We start from the raw sequence: 13078 nt of genomic DNA, 5'->3' as shown, positions 1-13078 counted from the left end.
GTATATTTCTCATTTTAGCACATATTGCTCTCAATCATGTGTAACATTGTATATACGAGGGTTGAACCAAAAGTTCGTGGAATTTCTTCATATTTGATTTATTTATAAGTGAAATTTGTTGAAAATTACAAATGGGAATATAGACACTTGTTGAATATTTTTAATAAAAAATTTTTTTTAAATATTAATGATAGAAACTCTGTGGCAGTTGCCATAGAAACGGTTGTTTGTAACATCGGGGGAGACATAACGCGTTTATTATAATTTTAATTCTTAATAATTGAAATGAGAATATATATAAAAACGAAAACTACATGTCATTATTGACTGCTTGATCTTTCCATTTCATGAGAATTGTACCATATTTGGTGTATGAATTGGTAATTTATTGTTCATTTTCATATATCTTTTTCTGAACTTATATTTAGGCTGGGGGGAAATATGTTTATTACTAGTTGTTCAATAAAAATTTAATAAAACTTCCAAAGACGTTGATTTAAGGTGTGGCAGCCTTTTTGAGGCTCAAGTGTTTTACCCCCCTAGTAAATCGTTAATGGACGTTGTCGGCTGATTTTTTGAACACTGAAAATGGGACATCATATGGAAAGATGGGGAGTATTTTGAAATATGAGTGGAAAATGAAGATAAGTTGGTGCGAGATGATACCCGGACTTTTATGAAAAAAAAAATGGAGAAATGGGCAGCATTAAGTAGAATTACGTATTCGAATCGGACATTAGGCTTAGATGCTTCTATAACGTGACGTGACATATCTAACTTGACGTTACGTCGACTCCCCCGGGTTTTACAACTATTCATTTCCAGAAAGCTCGTGTGACCTTATTTATGGTTGGAATGTGGTGAAATTTTCCAATATTGTTGCATTATGGCTGTATATTTTAAATATGCATGTTGTTTGCCTTCATCAAATCACAATAAAATTTTAGAAAGAAATTCCACGAACTTTTGGATCAACCCTCGTATATATAATATTATTGATGCCTTTCAACCAATTTATTGTTGCACATATATCTTATTTATATTTGGATATTTAAAAAAAAAATTGAAGCATAAATACCTGTACAGTATTTAACAATATCTATGATAGACATTTAAAGCATAGTGAAAAACCACATACATGTATTAATTATTACTAAGCTAGTTTTTAAATAATAGTACAGTGTAGCAAATATTGATGTTTTAAATAATTTTTTGTCTCTCGCTTGACATTTGTTAAGCTGCATTCCATAAATTTTTTACTATTATTTTTTTATGGTTTCCTCTAGTAATTACAAAGAATCAAGTGCTTAGTTTATCTTTTTACTGTCATGGAATAGTGCTATATAATAAGAGATCCAATAGAAAGTGAAAGCCAAGCTGATTTGATTATGTTATGAAAGTTCATAACTTTTTGTTTATTATAATGTAGCTATTAAGAACATTAATAAAGTTATTAAAATAACATCTAGCCTGTTATGTCATTATTACAAACCTTTTGGAAAAAAGGTGAAACTGTTGGTAAGTTCTGCTGTGATGTTTTGGTTACTGTAAGCCAAACCATTAGATGTGAAGACACTGGCCATGATGCAGACTTGCATGATGGGCACACTTTTTTTAGTGATATTTATAATAAATCGGTAAAGCAATAGGAGGCACTTTAATAATTACAATTGGATAGTTTCTTTGAAATTGAACTGAGATAAATGCAAAGTGTGACAGAACGATGGAAGACGGAAATGACAAACACTATATGCCCAGGCCATATTCATGGCGGTGCATAAAAATAAAAAATACACTTTTTCTTCAAAATAAATTTATTTTCAAATTTATTTATCACAGATTGTTCGTAAAATTTAAACAAAATGTCAATCAAAAAAAATTTGGAGAGAAAAGAATAAACCACAGTAAGAACCTTTTGCTTATGCTTTAATATCTGTCTCTGAACAAAGATCTCTATCTCACACATGATTGTGTGTGCAATAATATCACATTTACACAATACACCCAAGTCAGTGGTGGATCCAAGATTTATTGAAAAAGGGGGGGGGGGTCTCGAGGCCACCTTAAGGCACCCGGCTTGTCCAGGTCACAGCCCTGATGGGGGCTCAGGGGAGGGGGAAGCTCCCGGGTTTAGAGAGTTTTTAAAGACTCATTTTTGAGCTATTCCAGCTATATTTGACACATATATTATAATGTAAAATTTTTCCTATTAGTTCTTTTTAAAAAAGATTTATGATCACAAAACACCCCCTCCTCTCTAAATCTGCCAATGCAAATGAATTCTCTTTCAACTTTTGTACAGTACAATATAAAAGTTTAGAAAGAAGCAAAATGTAATCAATCAAATATTTTGAGTGTTATAGGATTCCTTGAGGAATATTATCCACAATAGGAGGAAGACGATATCAATGGATCAAATACACCTGATTAAACAGCTAAAAATACAAATCAAGCAGCTTGGAAAATGTGAAACGCAACATGAAAAAATTCAAGGAGCATTGATAACTGATGATTCAACAAATGATAAAAGTGACCATTAATTTCTATGGTACATAAAAGTTAATTTGAAATCTTGCTTTAAAATCACCAGGTTTAGAAGAGTTTGTTCCATCGTTGTATGGATACCACAATATGTAATTTGTATTCCATATATTATTAAACAAATTAAAGGCTACCCCAGAAATGTCACTTTGTGAAATGGGCTTTAGCGGAACAGGAAAAGGTGAAGGTGGTCTCTCTTTTGTTGCTATGGAAACCAGTGGTACATCTGGAGTAAGGAGTTGGAGACCTTGTCCGATGTTATTGATGTAATATGCACCACTGTCAACAGCTGTAAGGAAGACAATAGTAATTTAATTAGGTATGCATCAGGCGATCAAACACACAGTTTTTATTTGTCTTTAAAAAATGAATTGCTTTAAATATACGAGATTATTCCATTTGAGTAATGTGATTTATTTATGAAATGAATTTAATTTTTGAAGATTCATGAGGTTATGAACTACGACGCTTCACGCCGGCATATTTCATGATAAATATGCCAGCATGAAGCGTTGTAGTTCATATACCTCATGAATCTTCGAAGATTAAATTCATTTCTTATATTTACATTATTTTTCAGATGACTTGCTATAAATTTACGCCATTCAACTGTCATTTTTAAAGCAAAACAGTGTGCACTTTATTTTTTTATGTCTAGTGCCGAATTATGACGTAACAATGGAGATATTCATGCTTATTCGTGGTACATATCTAATGTAGTTCATGAGAAAATGAACTGCATAGGGGAAATTTATTGGAAATGTAAATATTATACAATTATGGACTTCAGTGTAGGTCGATATGTGGTTATAAGGACTCATGGCAATTGATATTGACCGAAGACACAGAAAGTGATAGCGACCGAGCCTGCGAGGTCGCTATCATTTTCTGTGTCTGAGGTCAATATCAGTTGCCATGAGTCCTTATAACTACATATTGACCGTTCACTGAAGTCCATAATAGTTATATTATATAATCACTCAAATTGAATGCACTGACACAGTCCTAACTGAACGGACTTGACTGTCATTACGTCACAATGGTTAATTTCACGCTTCTTTTATTATGAAGTCACGTTTTACGTAACTTCAGTGCAACCAAACGACGTGTCGTGCGATATCATTTTCCGCGGACGAGCTGTCGCGTCGATATGGCAAAAGGAGGAATATCACGTGACGTCCTTTCAGCCAATGAAAACTACGAAAATAATCTTATATTATAATAATATTAGTTGATAAAGTTTATATCACCCATGATATGCTGTTTCTTTTGCGTGATTTTATTGAAATAATCACCATGCAGGAAAAGAGCATTTCAGGGATATTTTTTCAATTAAAAAGTACATCTTTGATTATAAAGAAATTAATAACCATGATTCTAAAATATTATTAAGACAGGCAAATGCAAATGAAATTTGGAAACTAGAAATATGTCCATAGGATATGCATTCCCCACTGAATGTATATTAGTAATGTAACATGAAAATTTGTATTAGTGTATATGATAAAAATATCTTATGAAGACTTGAACAGTTTCTTTAAAATTGAAAATATTAAATCTAAACAAGAGGCCCACGGGCCTTATAGGTCACCTGAGTACTGTGTAACAACTTTCAAACAATTAAATTTGGTCGTGTTTTAAACCAGAGGCCATGAAATTCACAATTCACAATTTTGAAAGAGGCACCATTGCTCATCATAATAAAGTGCCGCGCCACAGCATGATACGCCCGTCAAAAAATTACAATTTTCTTGAACAGTTTAGGTGCAAGAAAATCACATCAACTTTGATTCTAAGATTTCGATGATTTGTCATTTATCCATCCCCTGTGATGTAGGCATCAATTATAATAAATATTACATCACTGATAGATTTCTGTGCTGGTTGTGTTAGACCTTGTCAAATGCCCATCATCAAATTAGTCTTAACAACTTAATCTATACCAAATTAATTTTGAAAAAAAAGGCTGGCCATCAAATGACATATGTTATAAACTGACCAGCAGTTCTTCTGTCTAATCCCCAAAGGGCTGCTTAATCAGAGCGACTGAGACAGCTAGCCTTCCTACATTGAACTCATTAATTAATCTTTAACTGGATGCTTGTCTACTCATTACTACCAAGAGATGAATGGGTCTGCACTATAATACGTTTTTAAAAACATATAAAATACTCTCAGATTTTTTTTTTTTGGTTGAGATTTAATGTCCGACAGGTTTTAGTATGTAATTCATATGGACATGCTGATTCAACCCCACCCCAAAAAATTAGTTTTTAAATTAATAATATTACATAATATCAGATTAGTCTATTATGCAATATCAAATTAGTTTTAATTACTTTTCATCAAATTCATTTCAAAACTTAAGCTAGTCAACAAGAGCTATTTTTAATCAAACAGCCAGGCTTACCCTAAATTTGCCCAATTCTCAAGGGATATAGATAACGCCAATGCTCTGTCAATAGCTCCTCGCACTCAAAACCCATTAATTTCTCTCTAATTTGACATGCAATTTTCTGTTATCAAAATTCTTCTTGACCAGTGCTTGATAATTACACTCATGGGAGACATGGGATTTCTCTAACATACATTATATTTGTTTTAGATTGCTGTCAAGTATATGCTTAAAAAAAATAAGTATTTTCTTGATTTAACACTTTTTTAATAAGAACAGTGCAATACTCTTACATTATTTGGGATGTGTAAATGAATAGTAAAAAGACACATTTTTTTTAAAAAATTCACTTAAATTAAAGGTCACAGTGACCTTGAAATAGGTCGCGACACACCTTCTACCTAAGATGCATAAACTGGCCAAGTTTGATGATTGTAGGTCTTATGGTTTTCTAGTTATGGGCCGGAAAGGATTTTTCCATATTTGGCTATAACTTCTTAATTAAAGGTCAGAGCGACCTACTTTTTGTGCGCGACACACCTTCTACCCAAGATGCATCAGATGACAAAGTTTGGTAATCCTAGGCCTAGTAGTATTAAAGTTATGAGCCGGAAACAAAAAGCTAACAGACAGACGGAAAGACGGACGGACACGAAGCCTATAACATAATACGTCCCGTCTTAAGACGGGCATATAATTATTAACTTAGCATGCTTACTCTATTTACTTAATACCCAGAGGTAGATCAGAGTAACAAAGAGAAAATACACTTCCACTTTATACCCAGTTGTGCACCTCACCCCAAAGGAACCACTGACCCAGGGGACACATGTTTCAAAATTTTGCAAATTTTATCATAAAATGGTTGATTAATACCAAAGAGCAGATTTCAAAGCATTAATTTATTTTCAAACTAAGTACCCCCCCCCCCCCCCCGACCCAGGGGGCATAAAAAAACCACTTTGCTAGATGCACCTTTCTACATCATAAATATATATACTTGGATCATTGGCATAAAACCCAGAAGCAAAGGAAAATATTTTCAAAGAATTAATGTATTTTTACTATATAATCAATAGAGCCCTGCCCTAACACCAGAACCCCTAACCCTGGGGCCATAAAATTCACAACTTTGGAAGAGGCACTCTTGCTCATCATAACTATGTACTTAGTTAGTTTATTTAATACCCAGAAGCAGAGAAGAAGATTTTCAAAGAATAATGCATTTTCACTATATAATCAATAGAGCCCCGCCCTAACACCAGAACCCCTGACCCTGGGGCCATAAAATTCTCAATTTTAGAAGAGGCACTCTTGCTCATCATAACGATGTGCTTAGTTAGTTTATTTAATAACCAGAAGAAGAGAAAAAGATTTTCAAAGAAATAATCCAGAACCCCTGACCCTGCGGCCATAAAATTCAAAATTTTGAAAAAGGCACTCTTGCTCATCATAAGTATGTGCTTAATTAGTTTATTTAATACCCAGAAGCAGAGAAGAAGATTTTCAAAGAATAAATGCATTTTCACTATATAATCAATAGAGCCCCACCCAAACACCAGAACCCCTGATCCTGGGACCATAAAATTAACAAATCTGGAAGAGGCACTCTTGCTCATCATAACTATGTACTTAGTTAGTTTATTTAATGACCAGATGCAGAGAAGAAGATTTTCAAAGAAAGAATGCATTTTCACTATATAATCTATATAGCCCGGCCCTAGCACTAGAACCCCTGACCCTGGGGCCATGAATTTCACAATTTTGGTAGAGGACTCAATGCTCATTACATTCATGGCAACAGTTTGTTTGCTTAATGTCCAGGAGTAAAGAAGAAGATTTTTAAAGATTGCAATAATTTTAGTGGTTTTGGCCACACCCCTCAGGCCCCAGGGGGGCGGGGACAATGAAATTCATAATTTTTGTTCCCCTTCCCTCATAGATGCTGTATACCAAATTTAGTTGAAATTGGTTCCATGGTTTCAGAGAAGAAGCTGAAAATGTTCAAATGTTAACACACGACACACGACAGACGACGACGGACGAAAACGGATAGCAATAGGTCGCCTGAGTTACTCAGGTGACCTAAAAAAATGGATATATAGACAATAAATTATCACCAAATTATTTATATGTGCAGAACCTTACATAAAAAAGTATCAAACAGTTTCTTTAAAATTGAGCAAAATGCAAATTTAAAACAAGTGAGGTCAAGGTCATAGGAAAGTGCAAGGTCAAAAATTGTTGATACAGTAGAATAGCTCTCACTAATATCTATCAGCATACAAAGTTTGATAAAAATATCTTGATTGGTTGCTTCAAACTAAGCTAAACACTAATTTAAGAAAAGTAAGGTCAAGGTAAAAGAAAAGGTCAAGGTCAAAGAATGCTTATGTAGTTGAATAGCTCACATCAGTATGTATCAGCATTTGAACTTCGATCTTGAATAGTTTCTTTAAAACTGAGCAAAATAGTATTGTAAGAAAAGTGAGGTCAAGGTCAAAGGAAAGGTAAAGGTCAAAATATGTTGATGCAGTTGAATAGCTGTCATCAATATCTATCAGCATAGGAAGTTTGATAAAAATATCTTGAATAGTTTCTTTGAAAATGAGCTTTGAACTGAGCAAACGGGACAGAAGGACAGCTAGAAGGACAGAAGACATACATGACAAACTCTGTACGGCCCGGCCATTTTCATGATTACATCATGATGGGGCATGATTACAGATCAACTTACCATGAACATACTGACTTCCATTGAGAATGACATTACCCGGGTCCACTAGGTGACCTACTTTAGACAATCTCCAATTAAAGCCCTTCTTCTTGGCCGGACTGAAGTGGTACATCATTGATTCTGCTAGTCTTGTTGGTGTTTTGTTTGTCCATTGCAATGTTACATCAAATCCTGAGAGATAAAATGTTGGGGTTGATATGAATGATAAAATGTAGATTCTAACACCATGTATTCTGTTTGAGGTACTAGGATTTACCTTCAGCTCTTGACTTGTAGTTTATCCATACAGACTCTGGAGCTCCATACCATGTGTGACTTTTTGAATCTGCCATCACCATTTTAAGTAGAATGTCACAACTATCTAAAGCTGAAGATACCAAAATAAGACTGAATATGCTTCACTGATTCCTACGAACTTAAGAAATATGTACATGAAGTTTAATCCAGAATGGGATGGATTTTGAAAGCAAATCAATGTTACAAGACGAAGCTAAATTAAATGTATGGGATAAGTTAAATTACCTGATTTTTTGGCTCGATACATTTGACTGAGAACTGCTGGCCAAGGTCTGTATTCAGGATGGGCATTTTTGGTGGAGTTTTTCTTGTCATACCCTGCTCCACCATAATAATTATACTGCCTGGCCATGTCCATAAAATTTGTCTCATTATAGGTGATGTACCGAAACTGTCCTAGAGGGGCACCTGTTGCCCACTCTACCTGAGTAGGTTTCAGACAAAATTATATAATTAATACAGCAGAGAATAAGTTTTAGATGATAATATAAATTATTAAATTTATTCCAAGTTCTGCTTGGGATAAAATCATAATTCTAAATTGCTGCCAAATAGTCTATTCAAAAAGAAGATTGTTCAGAAAAATGAACTTTTTTTTTTTACTCTCAGGATTTCAAAATATCTCTCATTACAAAACTAGCCTTACAAAATTATAAGGATCATATAATGACAGGAGTGATCCATCCTTTCCAAACTGGATTTTCATTCCATCTTCACATTTAAATGTCTCTGACATGTCAGTGACTATTTCATAGGCTGTGGATAAAATAAATGCATAATTATGTATATCAGAGAAAGTAAATCATTAATTGTTTAATTGTTGTAAAGAAGTGTGCTAAAAATCTCAGAACATTCAGATACAAAATTATTTCAGTTGTCCATGTCATTTAAGACTCCTCAAAGGTATGTTATACATATTGTCTATTTTTTAAGTATCAGTAAATTTTTTGATGAAAAAAATCTAAACAAGTGGACAAGTATAAAAAGAACTGACCACTGAGATCTGGTTCCTGTGGCACCAGCTGAGATAGAGCTTGTTCAATCATCTTATACAATGGTGGTGTATTCTTCAGCTGATCCATGGCCATTCCAAGAAACGCTCTCTGCTCCTGCCAAGCCTTTTCACAGTTCCTAAAATTCTCACCTTCAAACAGAATTTTACTGTGTGGTAACATTTTGCTTTCTAACTCTTGAAAAAATTATTGAACACTCTCATCAAAGCCTTGAAATAAAAAAAAGACTTTGGCAATAGCATTACATACACTATACACTATACATGTATATATATAGTTAGAAATTAATTTTGATTTTACATGCATGCTGAGCTAGAGCCTACCTTGTCTTGCCAACTTGAACTGTGGGTTGTAATTAAGATTTTACTAACACATCCAGTACCTACCTCGTCTTGCAATGTTGAACTGTGGGTTGCTCCAGTTAACATTGTCCCCTACCCCTGGAAGACCCCATGTGTGTTCTGGTAGCTTGATAAGTAGCCTAGCTGCACTCACTATACTTGGATCAGATATATTGCAAGCACCTATTTTTGTAATGAAAAATTCTTACAAATCTAACTTGCAATATGTAGTACATGTAACAATAATTTAATACAAAAAGGTCTTTTTTAAATACTTCATAAAATTGTTAATACTCTGCATAAATCATGAATACTTTTTATATTCAGAGCACTCAAAGTCTTTAAGAATCTATTTACACATGGATTCTCTCCCCCCCCCCCCCTCTTTTCCTCCCCCTTCACCTCCTGCTATTTTCTCATTTCATACATGTGCATTAGTAAGAAAATGTACCACTATAAAATTTGATCCTACCAGAGATTACACAATCTGACATTGTTTCACTAATGGCTCTATAGTGGGCCATTTTGACAGGATCTGATGATATTCCCTGTATCCAAGTGTCGCCCACTTCCTGTCTGATAATGGGCAGATGATTTCTGATCTTGTCCACCTCCGCAAAATAATCCTCAAACGTGGATCCTTTTATTTTAGCATTTGGAAACTCTTTTCTAAGAATTTCGTAGTTGCTTAAAATTTCCTGCAAATACCAAAAATAATCCATTTAATCATCAATAAAGTGCACAAAATTCAAGAACCCATTTATACTTTAATATTACATGTAATACATGTTTACCAGGACATCAATTGGAGGACCTCCATTATCTTGTATAAAAGCAAAACAAAGAGCATGTTCAAATCCTGGCAGCACCACACAGTCTTTAGTTGACAGCCCTCCAGGGCGGGCTGGGTTTGGCCCTGGTCCCAGTGGGTAACCTCCTGCAAATACAACTTAAAACATTACAAGAATGAAATGTAAAAACAGATTTTTTTCTAAGATCACTTAGTACATATATAAATATTCTTATACTACACAGGGAGATAACTCTCCCAATGCACAAAATAAAATCCAATCAAAATATTTCAATAAAAACTTCACTGCTTGTTTTTCCAATTTCATTTGTGTCATTGGTTTATACATGTGTGATGACTAGGAACGTTCAATTACAGGGAGCTATAGGTTAGATAGCTATTGGACAGACAGCTCAGTTGATAGAGCACCTGACTATTCATGGAGTTTGGGTTCAAATCCTGATCTGGTCCAACACACTAGCACTGATCTCCTCAACATGAACTTACAACATACAATCTACAGGTAAATTGAGAATAGTTGTAATCAAAATTACCTGGATGCCATGTTGCCAAAACTTCATTACTCTCAAAGCTCCACCTGAAGAGTTGAGGAACGGCTGGCGGACTGGTGCCTGGATTGACCCCGACAGAAACAGCAGAGACCCCCCTCTGTACCAGGCTAGGGATCACTGCTTGTGTCAGTCCTTATTATAAAACATGACAAAATGGAGTGATTCTTAATCATGTTTACACTACAGGAATTATATATAAGCATCCTGCGAGTACAATTACTTGTATATCCCATGTATTTGAATGATAACAGTTCAAAGAAATTCTGGAATACTTTAAAGAAACCAAATACTGTGAAATCACTTTATTTTGTGGGGATTTAAGTTTTATAATTTTCAATTAAGACCCATGAATTTATATCATTCATGAAATATCAAACACGAAATAATTATAATCCCCTTAAACCAGGATTTTTTCTAAACCATGAAAATTTTGAAATTAAAAAAATAACTGATTTTACAGCAAGTAAAAAGTGGAATTGTGTACTTCAATGCAGTGCCCAGTAAAATGAATGGTGCTTATAGATTTATCTTATCTCAATAGCATAAAAAGTAAAGGTACATGTACATATAAATTATTCTTACCTGGTACATCTCTCTGACTCAGTGTTGGAAACAGTCTTGTAATTCCAAATCTTTTGTCGAGGTCAAAACTCATGTTCAAGCTCATCTGGAAGAGCAGGCTGTTCATGTTCTCTGGCTGCATGTTCATAGGACCAGCATGCCATGTAATGTCTCCTCTCTTAATAGCTGCCTCAAAGTATTCCTTCTCAGTTTCATTAGGGCACTGTTTAACAATGACATGATATATGATATATATCTGATATATATGAGATAAACTGGGACGGTAAATAATGCGGTATTACAGTAAAAGATTATTTAATATTGCAAAAAATGTAAATCAAACTTATCAACTAATGCATGTTAACATGTTAAAAAATTTAAGTTGCAAATAAAAAAAATTGCTCAGGTTTAACATTCTTCTTTACGTCATTAAGCTCCTTACTTAAGTTTATATACAGGTTAAAATTAAGTGTACCAATAGTGGGATGTCTGTAAGCTTGAAACTTTCTGGACAATCCAAAAACAAGCTGACCAGCCAGGGATGGGTTGTATACACAAAATTTTCAGCATATTCTCCAGCTCGTAACTGAACAGACAAATTCACAGCTCTTGGAAAGTATTCATGAAAGTATTTATTGAGAATGTTATTTATAAATCCTACTTCTGGCGAAATTCCATCATAGCCCACATCTAAAATAAATGAAAAAGAAGTATAATGGTTAAAAACTTACTAAATAATTTAACTACCTAAAATCAGAATTTATAAAAGAAAATCATTTTCTCCAACTAGTCTTTAATGTTTTCATGACTACTTCTTATTGGCACCAGGTGAAAAAAGATGACTGAATTGACTCTTAGTCTGTATATAAACTTTTGAACTAGAACCAAATAAATAATCTTACATGATATTTAAAGCAATAGCAGAAGAGTCATACTAATTGTTGGGCCAATGGGGCTGTATAAATGCCAGTCTGCATTGCACGGAGTTGTATTCTTGTATTAATTAAAACATCACCCCACAAATGCATAATAGTTGTTAAGTATAATCACACTCTTTACCATGACAAGATTTCTATCAGGGACCTATATATGTGTGCTAGCCTAAGTATATAGGTCCCTGTTTCTATTAATAAAAGAATACTTACCCAAATGATTCATAAATATCACATGGACAAGTTTGACATTCGTAGCATCTTTACTTGAATGAAGTCCATGAATTAGGAGCTGAAACACAAAATGACTGAATTTGAAATCTACATGTAGGTCATATGCTTCTGACCATAAGATATCATACCCCTACTGTTGTTGAGAGGTAAACAAATATTTCACAATGTTCAAACTAACTAAAACTATGCATGGACATGTAGAACAATCTTCGTATATAACTGAAGACAATACATGGTCAAGTTACAAATTTTATACAAAACAAATAATATTATCATAATTCAATCATTACAGCTACTGATAGGACAAATGTGCTTATGAAAAATATTTTCCGCTGACAACCATCGTCCATTTTGATATCATGTGATTTAAAAGTACCACGATATTTGTCACGTGATAAAAAATATTTTGGCGCCTAAAGTACAAACACTACTGTGTGGCCTTGCCCTAGTAGACAGTGTCAAATCGTACATTCCTAAAACGCAAAATAGCTATTAACAGTATTATATATCATTTTCTAAAATTGTAAAAACTATATATACTGTGATATAAAGACTGAGGGGGGGGGGGTTGACATCGAATACACCTTAATTCAAGTGTTGTTACTTGAAAATATTTGGTTTTCCAATCGCCGATTTCTTAGGATATGTAGAAATATCCCCACTGC

The 13078-nt window shown here is 34.0% G+C and overlaps 1 protein-coding gene across 1 annotated transcript; it reads right to left on the bottom strand.

Annotated features, from left to right (window-relative positions):
• Positions 1 to 1837: 1837 nt before the first annotated feature.
• On the bottom strand, positions 1838 to 12777 carry LOC134233351 (uncharacterized). Its single transcript, XM_062715318.1, has 14 exons — positions 12704 to 12777; positions 12393 to 12471; positions 11723 to 11937; positions 11269 to 11470; positions 10669 to 10818; positions 10119 to 10261; positions 9797 to 10022; positions 9370 to 9507; positions 8965 to 9114; positions 8617 to 8726; positions 8196 to 8394; positions 7930 to 8040; positions 7674 to 7844; positions 1838 to 2830 (listed from the first exon to the last, which is right to left on the bottom strand). The coding sequence occupies exons 1-14, from the start codon at positions 12761 to 12763 to the stop codon at positions 2544 to 2546; spliced, it is 2241 nt and encodes a 746-aa protein (XP_062571302.1). The 5' UTR covers positions 12764 to 12777; the 3' UTR covers positions 1838 to 2543.
• Between the last annotated feature and the right edge of the window lie 301 nt (positions 12778 to 13078).

Source organism: Saccostrea cucullata, unplaced genomic scaffold (genome assembly GCF_032062105.1).
Source record: "Saccostrea cucullata isolate Sc308-1 unplaced genomic scaffold, CSIRO_AGI_Scuc_v1 ctg636, whole genome shotgun sequence".
Lineage (NCBI taxonomy): Eukaryota > Metazoa > Mollusca > Bivalvia > Ostreida > Ostreidae > Saccostrea > Saccostrea cuccullata.
This window is presented reverse-complemented; position numbering and strand designations above follow the sequence as displayed.

Bases quoted from the DNA above. Each gene is read 5' to 3' on its own strand.
- LOC134233351 (XM_062715318.1), bottom strand. From the start codon at position 12,763: ATGGACGATGGTTGTCAGCGGAAAATATTTTTCATAAGCACATTTGTC. The intron at 10,262-10,668 runs GTAATTTTGATT...TTGTATTTGCAG, and splicing joins TTTGGCAACATGGCATCCAG to GAGGTTACCCACTGGGACCA. The intron at 9,508-9,796 runs GTAGGATCAAAT...TTACAAAAATAG, and splicing joins GTCAGATTGTGTAATCTCTG to GTGCTTGCAATATATCTGAT.